General features: G+C 46.5%; 1 protein-coding gene across 3 annotated transcripts in view; it reads left to right on the top strand.

Moving 5' to 3' along the window:
* RAB27B (RAB27B, member RAS oncogene family) overlaps positions 1-19,545 on the top strand; it is a 133,058-nt gene extending 113,513 nt beyond the window's left edge. For all 3 annotated transcript variants that reach the window (XM_048503865.1, XM_048503864.1, XM_048503866.1), the window contains 5 exons: positions 10,814-10,985; positions 12,251-12,336; positions 13,779-13,882; positions 16,906-17,029; positions 18,140-19,545. In XM_048503865.1, coding sequence (XP_048359822.1) covers positions 10,833-10,985; positions 12,251-12,336; positions 13,779-13,882; positions 16,906-17,029; positions 18,140-18,326 — 654 coding nt within the window. In that variant the 5' untranslated portion in view covers positions 10,814-10,832 and the 3' untranslated portion in view covers positions 18,327-19,545. The remainder of the gene's footprint in view (positions 1-10,813; positions 10,986-12,250; positions 12,337-13,778; positions 13,883-16,905; positions 17,030-18,139) is intronic.
* The last annotated feature ends 434 nt before the right edge of the window (positions 19,546-19,979 follow it).

The raw sequence follows: 19,979 nt of genomic DNA on the forward strand, positions 1-19,979 counted from the left end.
TGTGGAAGGGGCCGCAGTCAGCGTCAGAACCCCGCTCCCACGGAGGCTTCCTAGTGGCACGGGCAGATTTGAAACGTGAAAAAGCCTCCCTTCTGCGAGGAGGCCCCCACTGGGCTTAATGGATTATGTTACCTTTTTGGTGGCGCAAGTCCTAAGCCCAGGCCACTGGCATACCAGCAACAATGACCGAGAAGGAGCTGACCGATGTCGGCTACTCCCCAGACCATATGCCTAGATCACTCCCGCTACTCCAGCAGTGGCTGCAGGAATGCAAGAACACTGGCGCTGCATTCGGCCACATGTCTCACTGCTGGGGAGGGCTGCAGCCAGTGGTGGGATCCAAAAATTTTAGTAACAGGTTCCCATGATGGTGGGATTCAAACAGTGGCGTAGCGCAAATGGGGCTGGGCGGGGCATGACAGGGGCGTGGGCGGGCATTCCGGGGGCGGGGCATTAATAATTTCTCTGTTACTGTAAAAAACTCTTACTGTAAAAAAAAAAAGTTCCTAATTTCCAGCTGGTATCTTTCTGTCCATAATTTAAACTCGTTATAGCAAGTCCTATCGTCTACTGCCAACAGAAACAACTACTTCTCCTCTAATTGACTGCCTGTCAAATACTTAATACTTTCAAATACTTAATTTTGTTTCTAGAAATCAAAAGGAGGATACTTTCCTTAAACAAGGAACTTTACCATATTTCTAAAACGTGTTTTTAAAACATCCCAACAGGGAGAATTATCCCGTTTTCTACCTTTGCTAACCAGCCACATAGGAAACAACAGGACTTGATGATTTTTGGACCTAATGGAATTTCTAACGGAAAAGCAGACCCAATTAGTAACCCCCTCTCGGCACACACAAATAATTAGTAACCCACTCTCGGGAACTGGTGAGAACCTGCTGGATCCCACCTCTGGCTGCAGCGGCTGCACACCATCGGTTTCACCCCTCTGCCGGGGCAAGTGTCCCAGGGAGTCCAAATATGCCAGCACGGCAGCACGCTGCTCCCACTGGCGAATTACACCCCCCCCCCGGATGGGGGCTGTAAATCTGTGAATGTGGAATAGATGTATCATGTCTCAAGCGCCGCCCAGAAAAGGCACCATGCGATGTATCCAACCTGATACGTTGGTTGTCTCATCAGCTGAAGGATGCTTTGTACAGCTAATGATACATTTGTGCATCAGCCCCCAAAGAATAAACAGCTCCTTGAATTATAAAGCCACAGAGGATCAGCTGTTGCAGACGAAACAACACTGGGTAGGTGAATGCGTTTAGTAGTCTGTAGTATTTGGCAGTCCCCTCCAAGTTCCTCCCTCCTCAGTGTCTATTCCCCAAATCTCCCGGAATTTCCCAGCCTCCAGCTGGAAAACCTTTCTGCAGCACAGAGGTTCCACAGCTGACGCTTTTCCCACGCTGCCGTGTGGCAAAACTTGTGCTTATTGAATTTCTGCCCATCACACAGCCGTCTGTCTCAGAGACCCCTGCCTTTCTACTCCCTGTCTTTTAAAACAGTCTGTTTTTTGTTCACCTGCCGCTGAAAAGAACGGTTCTGCCCATCAGGAAATAGTTGTAAAATGCCTTTAAATTATTGAGAACGAGAGTGTGATGGATTTTATCGTAGGCTTGTGTTTCCGCACGGTCTGACCTAACTGCCCCCCAAGAACTCCCTTCATCGATCTGATTTTCTTCTGTTGTCATTCTTACCTGCGACTTCTGATGCTTTTAAAGCCTAGGTGTCAAACTCAGGGCCTCCAGGTGTTCATGGACTATGATTCCCATCAGCCCATGCCAGCAGGGCCAATTGGCCATGCTGGCAGGGGATGATGGGAACTGTAGTCCGTAACATCTAAAGGGCCTGAGTTTGACACCTATGCTTTAAAGAGACGCCTTTGCTTGTATTCCCTTCTGCTTGCTTGTATGAATGAAAATTGGGCAGAAGGGCGGCTGAGCTGGAGTTTCAGTGGCAGATTGTGGTTTCTGTCGGCAGAGGCTTCCGCTCTGGGCGGGTATGACCATGCTAAACCATGGTTTTATTGGTTGTCGTGGGCTTTCCAGACTGTGTGGCCGTGGTCTTGTAATTTTGTCCCCTAACGTTTCGCCCCCATCTGTGGCTGGCATCTTCAGAAGCTTCTCACGGTAAGATATGTTTCTGCCTGCCCATAGCGAGAAACACATCTCACCGTGGCATGCCTCTGAAGATGCCAGCCATAGATGTGGGCGAAACATTAGGAGCAAAAACCACCAGACCACAGCCACACAGCCCGGAAAACCCACAACAGCCGGTTGATTCCAGCCGTGAAAGCCTTCGGCAGTACAATGGCTTTATTGTCTATAGTCACAGTGACCTGGTTCTGTTACTCATGTGTGACAAAATAGACTGCCTAGTCTGTGACAGGAGTGATTCATTTAGCTACCGAGCAGGTTTTGCGAAGGGCAAAGCATGCGGGAATATGTACAGCCCTTGTCGTTTAATAATGTCTTACTCAAAACTGAAGAAATGCAAAAAGGAGGGGGAGAAAGGAAAAACCTTCCGGGGACTGCAAAATTGGAAAAGCCTTTGAAATGAATATTTAAAGATGTTAGTGTTGTTGTGCTATATTTGAGAAAGTGCCAGCTAGGCAGGGTTGCTCAGACCAAATTCTTAGTGGGGTTTGCAATTTTAAGAGTGGCTTTCAGAGAAGGGTAAAGTGCAGTGGTGGGATCCAAAAATTTTAGTAACAGGTTCCCATGGTGGTGGGATTCAAACTGTGACGTAGCGCCAGTGTGGCTGGGCGGGGCAAGACGGGGGTGTGGCCGGGCATTCCGGGGGTGGGGCATTCCTGGGCGGGGCTGTGGCAAGGACGCAGCCGCTGCGCCGGTCCTTGGGCGGGAAACGAATGCACGCAGGCGCAGGCTGCCATGCATGCCGGTGCACCTCCTGCTAGACTGCTTCAAGTTCTGCGTGCTACTGCTGAGAGGAGGGGCGTAACTAAGGCAAAAATCACGTGGCAAAATCACCAATTAGTAGCCCCCTCTCGGCACACACAAATAATTAGTAACCTACTCTCGGGAACCTGTGAGAACCTGCTGGATCCCACCTCTGGTGAAGTGCCATCAGGTGTGCTGTTACATAAAGAGGCAGGAGTTCTCCAGAGATGACTGTGCTGTGGAGCACAGGGTAAGGGACTCAGGCCCCTTCCGCACATGCAGAATAATGCACTTTCAATCCACCTTCACAAATGTTTGCCAGTGGATTTTGCTATTCCGCACATTGAAATCCAGGTGCAAAGTGCATTGAAAGTGGATTATTCTGCATGTGCGGAAGCGGCCTCAGAATTACCTGGAACATATTTTAAGGCAGGGGTCCCCAACATGCTGCCATAGCACCACTGATACCATTCGTGGAACCCATGGAAGTATTTTTAGAAAGTACACTGGGCCAGGTGGGGCTTTTACCCAGCAAGGCTTCTTATTGACCAATGGAGAATTTTTTTGCCTGTGTAGATTGTTAAAGGTGTTGCTTTTTAAACTCTGCAATCACAGCACAAGGATCTTCACGGTGACTGTTAACAGGGTTGCCAGCTCTTAGTAGACCACAAACTGAACGTGAGACAGCAGTGTGATACGGCAGCCAAGAAAGCCAATGCAATTCTGGACTGCCTCAACAGACATACAGGGTCTAGATTGAGGGATTTAATAGTACCACTGTATTCTGCATGGGTCAGACTTCCCCTGGAATACTGTGCCCATTCTGGCTCCACAATTCAAGAAGGATATTGACAAGCTGAAACGGGTCTCGAGGAGGGCGACCAAAATGGTAAAAAGTTTGGATTTCATGTCCTGTGAGGAGAGACTTAGGGAGCTGGGAATGTTTAGTCTGAGGAAAAGAAGGTTAAGGAGTGACATGTTTAAATATTTGAAGGGCTGCCAGGTTGAAGAGGGAGCAGACTTGTTTTCCGGAGACCAGGACACAGAGTAATAGATTCAAACTACAAGAAAACATTAGGAAGAACTTCCAAATGTAAGGACTGTTCAACAGTGGAATATTCTGCCTCAGAGGGTGATGGAATCTCCTTCTTTGGAGGTTTTTTAAACAGAGGCTGGATGATCATATGCCAGGAGTTCTTTGATTGTGCCTTCTTGCATGGCAGGGGGTTGGACTGGATGACCCTTGTGGTCTCTTCCAACTCTATGATTCTATGAAATGCCTGGAGTGCTGTGATAACCATTTTGTGGCTGGCTCCCCTTCCTGCAGTAGCCATTTTTTTTTACTTCGTCCGCCACACTATGCCAGAATTCAAAGGTGTCCACAGGATCTGAAATGTTGGGGACCTCTGTTTTAAGGGGAGGGTGGGAAGCAATTGAATGTTACAAACGCTTTCTTTAACGATGAACTCATGCTATACCAAGGTGGGGGGGGGGGGAGGGGGTTCCCACTTGTTCTTCTGGGAATTCACATATTTTTTGGAATGTGTTTTTGGAGAAGATAAGCCAGAGCACATGATTTCGAAGCCATTAAAGTTTGTGTGTGTTTCATTATTTGGCTGGTTGACAAAAGATTGCTTATTATCGCAGTTTGCTTTTGCAGGGCCTAAACATCTTCTCTTGCGCTGTAATTGCAAAGCACGGGTGTTTCCTACATCTCAAGGAAATTGAAGAGGTTGAAGTGGGGATAAACAATTTGATTTCAAAGCCGTTTTAACGTTGGCAGAGTGGGTTACGAATTCCTCTGGGCTTTTTAAAATATTGGTGTATTTGGAATAAATTGACAATACCTTCAAGAGGGGGAAAATGCACGTTTACCTTTTTGAAAGCTGTTGTGATAGTTGAAAGGGAGGAGGTATTGGATGACGATTTGCTCTTTTAGGGTGAGCTGCTCAGAGCTTAGAAATAAAGTAGGGTGAGCCAAAGTCATTGTTTGAATGACTGAGGAAGAAAAAGATTTGTTTTTTTTATACCCTGCTTTCCCCTTGGCTTTAAGAAGTCTCAAAGAGGCTTACAATCGCCTTCCCTTCCCTTCCCCGCAACAGACACCTTGTGAGGTGGGTGGGTGTGAGGGAGTTCTGAGAGCCAGCAGGCTTCATGTGTAGGAGTGGGGAAACCAATCCAGTTCTCTAGATTAGAGTCTGCTGCTCATGTGGAGGAATGGGGAATCAAATCTGGTTCTCCAGATTAAAGTCCATTGCTCTCCACTACTGCATCACACTGCATTGGGAGTACTAATAGAGCGAAGAAACGCTGCTGCAACAGAAAGAAAACTTGCCCAGAGGGCAAAGAATGCCGGTAGCCAAACTGCCACACAGTTCAGAGTTGCAGTGCATGTAGTATTTTTGTAAAAGGGTGTGCTCATGTGATGCAAATCAATTAGAAACATTAACTCACCAATTGTTCTGTTGTCCCAAATCGGCAAGTATTAGAATTAAATACTCTAGGTTGCTTTCTATGATACCTAGCGAGCTGGATGAACTAAGCAGACTATTGTTTTCATTAAATAACTCTGATGCCACATTCTGTAAAATGGCTGCGAACTTTCTGCTAGAAATATCCTATAAGCAACAGTATGTATGAATCAACTCCCTTTGCTATATGTTGCAAGTTTGCATTTTGATGTGATTTTGATGTGATTTTATACTGCTTATGCCAAATAAAGGCTAAATGAATGAATGAAGTATTTTTGTGATAGAAGGATAATTTCCAAGATAGAAGGATTATTTCCAAGAGTTGCTTGGAATAAAGGGATATAGGCAGGTGTACATTTAAAAAAAAATTAGTAAAAACAGAATTCATGTACAACACAATGTGCAAGCAAATAGCTACCATGCAGCAACTTCAAAGACAATCTGGCTCCGTGTAGGAAAAATATACGAGCAAACCTTTTAACCTTCGGTGTGGTTGAGCTGTCTCTAGTCGTATTTCCTGATTTGAATGGGTTTTGGATGGTGTAGGAACTTTCCCCCCCCAAAAAAGCGACAACCCTAAAATCGTCACTGTTGTACCAGAGGAATCTTGGGTTTCCTATGATTTGTGCCTGAAGACTTGAGAGACCTTCAGTGGTAACCAGCCGTCTTCTGGGTCTGTCGCATATTCGGGACACCCCGCCAAATGGCGAGGAATCCTCTCTCCTGCAAATATTTGCTTTTTTATTTGTCTAGCTTTCCCTCGCTCTTCTGTTACACTTTTTAGTTTCAGCTTGTTTTGTATGGAGTTTATCGGAACGAAGCGTGTTCTTCCCTTGACATGCTAGTAGCGGGTTCTTAAGCAATCTGTACACAAAATAAAATCTTCTTTTGCTCTTTTTAAAAAAAAATAAGATGAATGAGCTGTCCGGTATCGTGGTGATACAGTTGTTCAGAATGTACCTTGAATCAGACGGCACTCCAGGAGGGATTTCAGGAAGGGAAATGAGGCTGTGATTTTAGGGCCTTCAAATCCGGTAATTTGAGGCTTGGCAGAAGAAGTCAATTGATTGCAGCCAGATGGTCACAAAACGCCATCAGTGCTGAGACCTGGTGGCAGTCCGACCCCCAGTTTGCTAAAGAAGAAGAGTTTGGATTTCTGTCTCTGCTTTTTTTTCTCCTGTGAGGAGACTCAAATGGGCTTACAATCTCCTTTCCCTTCCCCCCCCCCCAACAAACACCCTGTGAGGTGGGTGGGGCTGAGAGAACTCCGAAGAACTGTGACTAGCTCAAGGTCACCCAGCTGGCGTGTGTTGGACTGCACAAGCCAGTGGCGTAGTGCCCACGGGGCGGGGAGTCCAACTAGGTTGGAAAAGCTGCTGCTGTCCTCAATCATAGGCCGGTTGGAGTAGCCCCGCCTTAAAAGGTCTGGCGGAACTGAGATAAGTTGTTGAAGCATCACATAAATGAGTCCCTGTGACTGAAATACAAGCTTGAATTCAGGAAACATCTTCGTGCCAATCCAAAGTTTGCTCACTTTATTAGCCAAGAAGAGGAAATTGGACTAATACAAATATTGTGTCCAGGAAGCTAGCAAGACCCAAGGTGCGCCAACTTAATCGCCTTGCACATCTCGACGCAAGACAGAATTAAATTAGATTTGGGTACATCTAGGGCACAGGTAGTCATGGGTTCAAGTACATCTAAATGTCATTTACTAACAATGTAATCAGTGGTGGGATCCAAAATTTTTAGTAACAGGTTCCCATGGTGGTGGGATTCAAACTGTGGCATAGCGCCAGTGGGGCTGGGTGGGACACGATGGGGGCAGGGCATTCCTGGGCGGGGCTGTGGCAAGGACGCAGCTGCTGCGCCGGTCCTTGGGCAGGAAATGAATGCACGCAGGCGCAGGCTGCCACGCACGCCAGTGCACCTCCTGCTAGACTGCTTCAAGTTCTGTGCCCTACTGCTGAGAAGAGGGGCATAACTAAGGCAAAAATCACATTGCAAAATCACCAATTAGTAACCGCCTCTCGGCACGCACAAATAATTAGTAACCTACTCTCGGGAACCTGTGAGAACCTGCTGGATCCCACCTCTGAATGTAATGATAAGAAGGAGGTGGTGGGGGTTTTTTTTGGGGGGGACACGTAATGCTGTGTGTCCCTAGCAAAAAAAAAAGGCAAGGCTTAAGTGCATGGAATGGGCTTCTAGGCATACACAGTCCTCGTTTTGCCCTCTGGCAAACCTGAGTAGTTCCCTGCTGGATCGTAACAGAGATTCATCCCATCCAGGTCGGATCCTGTTTCTAACAACGGCTGGCCAGTTGTCTTTGGGGAAGTTCCTAAGCAGAGAAGACAGTCTCCCATTGCTGTTGTGCATCTGTCGCTGATATACGGAGGCGTACCGACTCTGAATGCAGAGGCTTTATTTATCAATAGTGACTGATCATTTGTTGATGGATCTTTCCTCTGTGAATTGGTCTAGTCCTTCTTATAAAAAGTTGCCTAAAGTGTAATTAAAATGGGGCTATGGGGGAAAGGATTTCACTCGTGTGCTTTCATACTCACATAAATCTTGTGTTATCTGTGCAAAGTAGCGACCTGTGCAGCCTAGGCAAATGGTGTGCCAGCGGGTACAACTGTCTGGCATGGATTACCTCACTGCCCAATCTAAATAAGACGTGGTGGCACAAGGAAAATGACCCACTGATGAATGTACTCACCTTGCCAGTATCACAGATAAATGTGGCCTAAAGCCTACTGTTGTATCCTGTGCTGGCGGGTGCCATCTGTTGATTATTTGCTGGGTAGAGAAGCATTTTCTTCAGACCTGAATCTGCTGCCAGTCAGCGCCATTGGCTGACCCCAAGCTCTGTTAGCTACAGTGGGGCCTCCCCCTTTTTGCGCCCCGCAGAGTGATAATCTGCAACACTGCAGTCCAAGCTTTGCTCACGACCTGAGTTCAATCCTGACGGAAGTCCAGTTTCAGGTAGCCGGCTCAAGGTTGACTCCGCCTTCCATCCTTCCGAGGTCGGTAAAACGAGTACCCAGCTTGCTGGGGATAAAAGTGTAGACGACAAGGGAAAGCAATGGCAAACCACCCCATAGACATAAAAGAAGCAAGCCTTTATTGGCATAGACAACAGTACAACAGTAATAAAAAACAGATTAAAAATCATATACAATACAGGTCGAAGGAAATCTACTGGCGTTTAGTAATTTTCAGGAGAAAGTCTGCCACTATCATACAGAGAGAAGGATCAGGGTTGTCCAACAAGCAGTGTAATCTAATTAAATCGGGGAGATGGGGTAAATGTAAAGGAGTAAGATTCACATACTTGGATCTGATTTCCTTGAATCTGAGACAGTGTAGTAATTGGTGGGCCAGAGATTCAACTGAGCCATCGTTACATGGGGCCCATAGACATAGGCTCATTCCGCACATGCAGAATGATGCACTTTCAAACTGTTTTCAGTGCTCTTTGAAGCTGTGCGGAATGGCAAAATCCACTTGCAAACAGTTGTGAAAGTGGTTTGAAAACGCATTATTTTGCGTGTGTGGAAGGGGCCATAGCCTGCGTAATAAACGACGTGATGTGACATTATCCTCTGGGTCAGTAATGCTTGCGCAAGGGGGCTATCTTTATCTTTACCTTTTCAGTGGGTCAGATGGAGGAAATCATGAAAGGACCGCAGGCCACAGGTGCGAGCCTCTTTTGAGCGGGTTCCTTTTTATTTGGAAAAGTGTCTGCGAAACGGATAATTCTCTTGCTTATAGCATCAAGCGGAGGAACCTTTGCAAATATATCCCTTTGAGGCACTCTTTTCTCTCATCCAGAAGAAAGGAACAGTGATTTCAAAAGACCGGCATGCCTTCCTTTTTGATCAGCCGCCAGGTGTTTCTGTATCGTTTATTAAAAAGCCACCTGAGCTTCCTGCCGTCGGTCGTCGGCTCTCTGATCTGGCCGAGGCCACGTAGGTGAATGAATGTGTTTCAGGCAATTAATGCTGAGCTCAGAAACGAGAAGGGGGGGGGGGGATCTGATTGAAGCTCCAGGTGCAACTGTGGGGCAGCGCACCAAAGTGGGTGGCCCAAATCCGTTCTACCTCCCCTTTTCAAAGGACACCATTTCCTGGGAATAGTTGCTCTTGTGTTGGGATGATGAGTAAGAAGATACTTACACCATGTTTATATATATTTTAAAAATCACATGATTTGGCATGTCCAAAGAGGTGGCGGGGGGGGGGGGGGATAGCAAGTTAGGCTCCCTATTTTTTTTTCATTACAAGGTGAGGGGAGATTAGCTGGAAATTAGTCAGAAATAGCAATTTCCAAAAATGATAATTTCTTCTGATTCAAACACGATTGTCTCCTGGTAGTCCTAGTTCCCTGCTAACTGTGGTTAAGGGATCCAGAGCCAGCAATGTGGCTGCCCCCCCCCCCCCCGGCCCCTTGCCCTCTCTGTTCTTAGGAGAGAATTCTTCCCTGCTCCTCTGCGGCAGTTAAAGATCCCCTCTGCTGAACCACAAGCAAGCACGGACTGCGGCCCCTTCCGCACATGCAGAATAATGCACTTTCAATCCACTTTCACAATTGCTTGCAAGTAGATTTTGCTATTCCACACAGTAAAATCCAGCTGCAAAGTGCATTGAAAGTGGATCAGAAGCGCATTATTCTGCATGTGTGGAAGGGGCCTGTGTTAGGACTAAGCAAATTTGTCCTTTTTAATGTATTTTGTGTGTGTGTGCATGCGTGCATGCGTGCGTGCGTGCGGTCATTGTGAATGCTTTTCAATTTTCATCACTGGTATTAATATTTTGTAATGCAGTGTGGATAACTTTCATGCGGTTCTCATGGAGTTTATGCACATACATCAAGCATATATATAATCTGTACCTATGTCTGTGTGTCTGTGTGTGTGGAGGAAAGTTGGGAAGCTAAGAAGGGTTGGTACTTGAAAGGGATCTCAAGAAGGAAGACTTTGCAGAGGAAGACAACAGCAAACCGCCCTTGGTTCTCACTTGTCTTAAAAGGCCCACGCTGGGGTTGCCAGGTTGGTTGAGATTCGTTGGCAGGTTACACACGTACGCACACAGCGCATGATACTGATTTACAGACACAGAAGTAATGTTGAAAATGCTGCAGGTTTTATGGGAAATGTTTGTTGCAAGGAAACGCAAAATGAAGATTCACGGGGTCACCGCAAATCAGTTGTTACTTGGTGGCATGTTACGCACAGACACACACACGTGGGCAAAGGTTGTTCAACCTCATGGCTTGCTGCTGCTGTGTTGCCTATAGGAAGGAGGCTGCTGGTATTATGACCGTGTTGGCCCTTCGGGATGTATCAACCATGTAAAAGAAGCTCAGACATGCTTTGTGTTATGGCCGTTTCTCTCATTCTGGGCTTTCTCTTTCCCCGGCCTGCAGGTTCATCAAGGTCAGCATTATGACTGATGGGGACTATGACTATCTGATCAAACTCCTGGCCCTGGGGGACTCTGGGGTTGGGAAGACAACCTTTCTGTACAGATACACGGACAACAAGTTCAACCCTAAGTTCATTACAACAGTTGGAATCGACTTCCGGGAAAAACGTGTGGTGAGTCTCTAATGTGTCTCTCTCTCTCTGTGTGTTTGTTTGTCTTTTTAAAAGACCTCTTTTCCCCCTTGTCTCTTTTGAATGTGCACAACATTCTTTGTGTTTGAGACCTACCAGCACAACCCTCGCGGTGAAACATTCAGTGTTTCTGCATCCAGTTTGTGTCAAGGCATGCCGGTCATTATATACCCTGTTTCCCCGAATATAAGACATTCCCTGAAAATGAGACGTAGTAGAGGTTTTGCTGAAGTGCTAAATATAAGGCATCCCCCGAAAGTAAGACGTAGCAAAGTTTTTGTTTGGAAGCATGCCCGATGAACAGAACACAGAAAAATAAGACATCCCCTGAAAATAAGACATAGCGCATCTTTGGGAGCAAAAATTAATATAAGACACTGTCTTATTTTTGGGGAAACACAATAGCTCTTCTCTGAGTTCTAAGCAACTCATCCAGATCCTTAAACTCGCCAAAGATGGGGTGACCTTGGCCTAGTCACAGTTCTCTCAGGACTCTGTCAGCCTCAGAGCAGCAGTGGCGTAGTGGTTAAGAGCAGGTGCATTCTAATCTGCAGGAACCGGGTTTGATTCCCCGCTCTGCTGCTTGAGCTGTGGAGGCTTATCTGGGGAATTCAGATTGGCCTGTGCACTCCCACACACGCCAGTTGGGTGACCTTGGGCTAGTCACAGTTCTTCGGAGCTCTCTCAGCCCCACCTACCTCACAGGGTGTTTGTTGTGAGGGGGGAAGGGCAAGGAGATTGTAAGCCCCTTTGAGTCTCCTGCAGGAGAGAAAGGAGGGATATAAATCCAAACTCTTCTTCTACTCTTCTTCTCACTGACCTCCCATTTCTGTTGTGGAAAGGGAGGGAGATTGTAAGCTTCTTTGGGACTCCTTAAAGGTAGAGAAAAGTGGGGTACAAAAATCAACTCTTCTGCTACCCAATGTCAGAAGGAAACATCAGCAGAAGGCCTTGGCCTCTGTGTCCTGTTTGGTCGTCCTCCCAGGGTAACTGGCTGACCACTTTATGAAACAGGAGGCTGGACTACTGGTCTGGCAGTGAATGTCCACGTGATTGTCCACAGGTGATAATGCCCATGACAAGAAAACAGCGGGCCCAAGGACATGTTGGCTTCCACAGTGACCCCTTCGACTTGCAGTCTTAGCGATACCAAGTCAGTCGCACGCTATTGGCTGCAAGTTAAGAAAAGACGCCTCAACCGGCGACGGCTGCCATTTGGTTTGAACAGGTGCCTCTTCCGTTTTCAGGTGTACAATAGCCGAGGGAGTAATGGATCTCCGGGAAAAGCCTTTAAGGTCCACCTGCAGCTCTGGGACACAGCTGGGCAAGAAAGGTAACGCACGAGAACTCTCATTCTCCGAAGCAAAGAGAATAGGGAACGCAGATGAAAGACTGTCTGTCGGATGTTGCTCAGGCATTTTCAGATAGCAATTTGGCCAGATAATGGCATTTCCTGCCCGCCTGCCTCGTGTCCTTCGTGACGTGTTTGGCGAAGAAGCCTCTGTGCTCAGAGTTTCTTAACTCGAATCAATACATACTTTGATGAGACAATGAGAGATGTTGGGGTGTTTTGTGGGAGGATGGGGATAGGAATTCTTTGTAGACTTCCTTTGCTGGGCTGAGCTGGAGTATATGTTTCTTTTTTTTTAAGGAGATTGGCATTGCCACAGCAAATTTGCCACTCTGCCCTTCCCACCACATCCTGGTTGTTGGGAGACAGACTAGGAGCTTTGCTGGGCAAGGAATTTGGTATCACTGGCAGAGATATTTTTTTCTTGTTCTTTGCGGGATTCTTCCCTCATATTTCCACGCCTCTTTTAGCAGTCAAAGCCTCAACTCTGGATTCATTTAGCCACAATAGGCCCTACTACAGTGGTGGCAAACCTTTGGCACTCCTGATGTTATGGACTACAATTCCCATCAGCCCTTGCCAGCAAGGCCAATTGGCCATGCTGGCAGGGGCTGATGGGAATTGGAGTCCATAACATCTGGAGTGCCAAAGGTTCGCCACCACGGCCCTCCTAGTTTCAGAAGACAATACACCTGATAACTGCCCCTGGAGTTACCGTTCTTGTGAATCCAGCAAATGTTCTACTGGTGCAGCTGATACGTGATCAGGCTTGCTTTTTCAGGACATTTAAGCAGTGATTTAGCGAATAGGTGATAGTTGTTGTTATCAAAACCCAAAGTTTATCCAGAGGTGTAGCAAGGGTGGAAAGCACCCAGTCCACTGGTGCGTCCTTTGCCCCCACCCCACCACGCCCCCAGAACTCCCTCGCCACGCTCCCAGAACGCCCTCGCCACGCCCCCACAGGAGCGTGTGCCCGGTGCGTCGCGCCCCCCCCCCCCCCCGCCCTCTTGGAGCAGAGTGTTTACTTGGCATTTGGAAGGTCCCAAGTTCAATCCGCAGAACCTCCTGTTAGAACGGGCCAGGCATTAGGTGATGTGAAGCACCTCTAACTGAGACCCTGGTGAGCCACCACCAGTTTGAGTAGACAAATCTGATTTTTATTGACCCACAGTCTGAGTCAGCATAAGGCATCTTCGTGTCGGGTTTGTAAATCCACAGAGCCTTCTGTATTTGCAGTTGAAAAGTTCTGCTGATGAAAATGTCGCACTGCATTCTGGGAGGAGGTTGGGTTCCACCTGAAAATGCACGAGGAAGGGTACCCACAATGCTTAGTTGTTTCCGATACCGTTAAACAGGAATGTGTTCTGACTCTCTTTTTAAAGTTCAGCCTGAACGTTGATCCTTTCCTCGCTTTCTGTTGCCAGATTCCGAAGCCTCACAACGGCATTTTTCCGGGACGCCATGGGCTTCCTGCTAATGTTTGATCTCACCAGTCAGCAGAGCTTCTTAAATGTCAGGAATTGGATGAGTAAGTGGGGAGAGAGCAGCTGCTTTTTCTCGGCCTCGAGGGCTTCTCGATTAAACGTCTTTGCTTGCGTCGTGGTTCAAACAGCAGTCGTCCTTGCATAAGAGACGGGATGTCAGGAGAAAAAAGTAAACCCAGGAAAACCCATATTCTGTTCTGACAGTGAAAGCTGATCAGATCAAGGAAGATAGGTTAACCGTAGCCCAGTATCTTTATCTCCTGGTTAAGGCCCGGTGGTATAGAGCAATCACCTTAGCTAGGTGTAATGCCCTGCCTTCTTCCCTTAGTCTTGGACGCCACCTTGGAATTCCACATAAAGACAGGAAATGCCCGTGTCGTATGGGCTCTGTGGAAACAGTATCTCATATGCTGTTGAATTGTCCCTTCTACAAGATAGAGAGGAAGAAGCACATAATTCCTTTCTTGCAAGGGAATGAAGGTATTACAGATAACCAGAAGGTTATATATCTTTTAAATAGCCACAGCTACGAGTTGTTGGAAGCCGTGGCTAAATTTTGTAATGCCGTTATTTTAACTCGCCCAAAGTTGTAAAGGCTGTTGGTACCTTGTGGTGTTGATGTTCATGTTGATGTTGAATTATTTATATGCCATTAAAGGTATTTGATTCGAAGATCAAGGTTCAGTTAATGGTTTGGGCACGTACTAACTCCTTGAACCAGATGTGTTTCCGCACTCCTACATTCCTGCCGGATGACCTTGGGCTAGTCACAGTTCTCTCTGAACTCTCTCAGCCCCACCTACCTCACAAGGTGTCTGTTGTGGGGAGAGGAAGGGAAAAGGATCTTGCAAGCCACCTTGAGTCTCCTTACAGGAGAGAAAATTGGGATATGAATCCAAACCCCTCCTCTTCTTTTTTCTCTCCAGAGCGGCCCTGCACATCCTTATTATTCTCCCATCCAAGTGTTTAGCTTCCAAGTTCTGATAAGATCAGGCTTGCCTGGGTCATTTAGATCAGGGCACGTAAGAACTGCTGACTTGGATGGGAGTAGTAAATCCAGGAAGACTGATCTGCTGGTCTGCCTACCGGTGTGTCCTGTTGGAGGTGATGGATGGTGTGTGTTTTTGAGCTTGCTGGTCAGGGGAGCTAAATCCCCTTGCCTGACTTCACTAGGTTTTCTCTTGTCTGAAGCGTGTGCTCTTGCTGCCTGGCTCAGACACTGAAAGAGAGACACCGCAGTATGTATAGGTCAGTGGTGGCGAACCTTTGGCACTCCAGATGTTATGGACTACAGTTCCCATCAGCCCCTGCCAGCATGGCCAATTGGCTATGCTGGAAGAGGCTGATGGGAGTTGTAGTCCATAACATCTGGAGTGCCAAAGGTTCGCCACCACTGGTATAGGTGGACAGGGATGCTTTTATGTCCGTCCCCAGCCCCGCCAAAAAAATTCACCTGCATGCTCTCTTTGCATATGAATGTGTTCACCAATAAATAAATGAGGATTCCCTGTCCTGCTCACTGAGGCTGGTTTTGCCTGATAATCCACGTAAAGTGTTTTCAACGCTAAATATGTGCTGCAGAGGAAAGAACTCGCACCTGAATGATTGTCGACAGGTTCTTCTACTACTCCCTAAATCTCTTCCTTTTCTCTCCCCCACCTTTTAGTTATCAATATAGCTGTGGAAAGATTTTTCTACCCTGCATGCTTCAAAGGACCCTGACCTGGATAGCCCCAGACTAACCTGATCTCATCAGATATCGGAAGCTAAGAAAGTTCAGCCCTGGCTAGTATTTGAATGGGAGACCTCCAAGAAGGACTCCAGGGCTCGGCACAGAGGCAGGCAATGGCAAACCACCTCTGTTATCCTCCTGCCTTGAAAACCCTACACCATAAGTGTCAAACTCGCAGCCCTCCAGATGTTATGGACTACAGTTCCCATCATCCCCTGCCAGCACCATGTTGGCAGGGGATGATGGGAACTGTAGTCCATAACATCTGGAGGGCCACGAGTTTGACACCTGTGGCCTACACCATAAACGAGCTGTGACTTGATGGCGCTTTCCGCTACCGCACACCGAATGAAGAGAGACTTGACTCACTTTAACTTTTTTGTAAAGTCACAATACAGCAACCTTTATTAGGCATATTAAAATAGGCTCCAGAGCATTACAGACATTTCTGAAGTACAAATCAAAAGTACATTCAAAACACAGACAGGTAAACTGTATCTAGCATTGGACGTTACTTAGAAAATTCTGTCACTTGTAAAAGAAATTTTGCTACTTTTTCCAAGAGCATGACATCTGTGTTGTTTAACAAAAGCTCCACAACAGAGTTGTCAGAGTCTCTTTCAGATTTGTCTAAGACCCGCCCAGGAGAGAAATTCCTAATACCCACATATCTCGGTCAGTCAAGTATAATGTGAGCAAGAGTCTCCACTTGGTTTTTACAGTGTGGACAGACCCGATCCTGGAGAGGGATAGATAGGTAGCGACTTTTTGTAATGGCCGATGGAAAAGTATTACATCTGGCCCTTGTAATAATCCATCTCTGTTGGGGTTCAGTTAATAGTTCAAGATATTTGGCTATGTGCCCCTGTTCTGGTACTATTCCGACAGAAAGGGGTGAGCATGATTTATTTGCTTGGCCCAACAAAATATGGTATTCCTGTCCTAGAAGTCTGCTTTTTAAGGTTTGCAGAATCTCTCTGGGTGACAGCATACAGAGATCTTCAAGTATTAAACCTAGAGAGTAGATTTTTGATTTATGTTGGATTAAACTTTATAAACCTTTAAGGTACCACTGGAGTTTAGTTTTATTGTGCGGAGAACAAGAGGAATGGTTACAATACTCGGTTCTCTCTGGACTTCCCCATGTTGTTACGTTCTCTCAACGTACAGTCTGCCTTAGGTCAGCACCATCCGCATCGTTCCGAGCAAATGTTATCCTTGCGTATAAGATATAAATGGTCTGCGTTGGATAAAGTTTTCTTGTAATCTGTTTCTTTTTTTAAAAAAAAAAAACCATTTTCAATATCCCTGAACAGCCCTCTCTGTTTTCTTCAGGTCAGCTACAAGCGAACGCATACTGCGAGAGTCCAGATATAGTATTAATTGGAAATAAAGCCGACCTATCAGATCAGAGGGAGGTCAATGAAAGACAAGCGAAAGATTTGGCAGACAAATACGGGTAGGTAAACAAGTGGCCATTTCAGTCACACTACAAGTGGAGTGGCGGGGGTGGGGGGAGTCATGAAAGGTCAAACTTTTAAAGTTATATGCCACTGAAACCCATGGAATTAAGGAGATGCTTTGATTCCTTATGGGCATAACAGAATCTTAAATTATGCCACAGAAACACCGTGTGATAAATTATGCCACAGAAACACCTCTAAGTGTAATTCTGCCCAAGAAATAGTTTGTTGATTACAATTGGGAGTTTGATAGAGATTCAGGGTCAAACTTTTAAAGTTATATGCCACTGAAACCCATGGAATTAAAGTTTGACTTTGTAAGAACATAAGAACGAGCCTGCCGGATCGGACCAGAGTCCATCTAGTCCAGCACTCTGCTACTCGCAGTGGCCCACCAGGTGCCTTTGGGAGCTCACATGCAGGATGTGAAAGCACTGGCCTGCTGCTGCTGCTGCTGCTCCCGAGCACCTGGTCTGCTAAGGCATTTGCAATCTGAGATCAAGGAGGATCAAGATTGGTAGCCATAGATCGACTTCTCCTCCATAAATCTGTCCAAGCCCCTTTTAAAGCTATCCAGGTTAGTGGCCATCACCACCTCCTGTGGCAGCATGTTCCAAACACCGATCACGCGTTGCGTGAAGAAGTGTTTCCTTTTATTAGTCCTAATTCTTCCCCCCAGCATTTTCAATGAATGCCCCCTGGTTCTAGTATTGTGAGAAAGAGAGAAAAATTTCTCTCTGTCAACATTTTCTACCCCATGCATAATTTTATAGACTTCAATCTATAGGACTTGGTGGAGCAAGTCTTCATTTTGTCTATCCGTAGAAGACCTGCAGTAATAGTTTCTAAATGTTTGGGAGTTCAGTCTGACTTATGGAAGAGTTATTTTGCTCCAGAGCTCACCTGCTCAGAGGGGCTTAATGACACATCATACTGTTCTGTACTTGCTGAAGCTAAATATTCTGGCTGTCATAAGCTGCCTACATGAAAGCCCCGCTCAGAGATTCCTGGACAAAGAGCAGGGTAGAAATGCATCAAATCAATGTTTCTTTTTTGAAAGCCTTCCATCTGACAAAAATTGTTTCATTTTTTCCCCCTTGTGCTAGTATCCCGTACTTCGAAACGAGTGCAGCTACCGGCCAAAACATCGATAAGGCGGTGGAAACGCTCTTGGACTTGATAATGAAGCGCATGGAACAGTGCGTGGACAAGACTCAAGACTCAACGGCCAACGGGGGCAGTTCAGGAAAACTGGATTCGGCAAAAACGGAAGAGAAGAGATGCGCTTGTTGATTTGGTCCCCCTGGACTGCAGAGAGCGAACGAGGAACCATTAAATTCAACCCTGGAAGCTCCTCTGGGCCCCATGTGGCCTTTGTTGTTGTCTGAAAGCAAGCCTGATTTTTTGATGTTGAGAGATTCGTGCTTTTGTGCTTGAGCAGATGCTCCCTTTCTACAGTGCCATCTTCATAAAACAAAACAAAAGACCCTCCCCTCACCTTCTTAATCCAGTTAGGCTAGTATATAGAGGAAAGACTTCTTCTGGGGGAGGCGGGGAGGGCTGTTCAGTTGGTAGGAGATACTTTTTTTTAATAAGGCAAGGGGAACTCCTTGGAGAAGACCTTGGCCATCTCTTTTAAATCCTGTTGCCTTCTGTGACGATGTGCATAATGCGTTTGCTCCAGGCAGTTTTTTAAAGAACTAAAGGATAGACAAGTGTGCCTTGTATCACCTTGTGCGCGGGGGGAGGAAAGCCTGAGAAAGCGAGTTTTGTGATTACATTTTGTTGACCAACTTCCCGGTGAGATCAGTGCTGCAAAGGAGTTGGTGGAATCCTCTTTGGAATTAAAACCAAGGGAAGTAGAACTGAGGGAATTAAAACCAGCCTTTTGCTAAGTGGATTGGACCTCTCTCTCTCCCATGAGTTGAAAGAGGGAACCAGAAATTCCTGTCCCCCTGTCGGAAAAGAGCAAATGTATCCTGCGGGCAAGCTGTAAACTTAAAAGACCCTTTCTGCCTTCTAACAAAAACCTCCAGAATGTGAGCTGCCTTTTTCAAGGGTACCTGTGTAAAAATGGTGGCCACTTTCCTTCCTGACGTTTGAATGGGGTTTTGTTAGGGACTCCCCAGGTTTTTTGTAGGAGAGGGAGAGGTAGGACATCTGTTTGGGTTATCAATTAGTAGAGTTAGCTTTCCTTCCCGCTCTTTCTCCCTAGTGTTGGCCTTATGATCATTATTGTTAAAAAATAGGTCACTTTATAAAAAAGAAAGCTGTGCCAAGCGTCGATCAGGGAAACGGAGCACCGAAAAGTGAAACCCTGATTGGATGCAGTGTAGGTTTGCCACTTTGAAGGTTTTATTTAATGGGTGGAGAAGGGGTAGACACATTGCTCGTGTTCTTGTCATTGTCAGCTGTGCCACCTTTGAAGTGCGCTTTCGACGGGTGAGCCTAGGTCGGTGATGTCTTGAAATGTCTCTTTCTGAAATAAAAATTCAGCCGCTTCCCTCCTGTATCTCTGTGATGATACTTGTAGAGTAAAGGGTCCGTGAGGTAATGGGCTAACGTGGCTGGTTCCAGAGGATGACGAGGCGGACCCACACAGACGATCAAAGGTACCGTGTGGTCTTTGGCTTCACCATCAAGTAGACTGTCTTGGGGTTTCCTTCTGAATTAAAGCAGATAGGAATGGCATGATCTCGAGGAGGAGAACGTTGAATTGACCTAGTTACACCGTAATGAGTTGCAAGGGAGACTTTGAACAAGCATGATCTGGCTAGCGCAAGTCCTCTTGTTGGATGACTCTGTTTCCTCTGTCCCTTGCTCGTCCTACAGAGCATGCCGTTCTGCATGCCGCAGAGCTGCAACTCAGAGCTCCACGAGGAAGCAGGGAACGTGTGACGGCCCTTGAACTCCTGCTTTGATCCGCTCCATTAGCAGCGAACGATT

Source organism: Sphaerodactylus townsendi, linkage group LG07 (assembly GCF_021028975.2).
Source record: "Sphaerodactylus townsendi isolate TG3544 linkage group LG07, MPM_Stown_v2.3, whole genome shotgun sequence".
Lineage (NCBI taxonomy): Eukaryota > Metazoa > Chordata > Lepidosauria > Squamata > Sphaerodactylidae > Sphaerodactylus > Sphaerodactylus townsendi.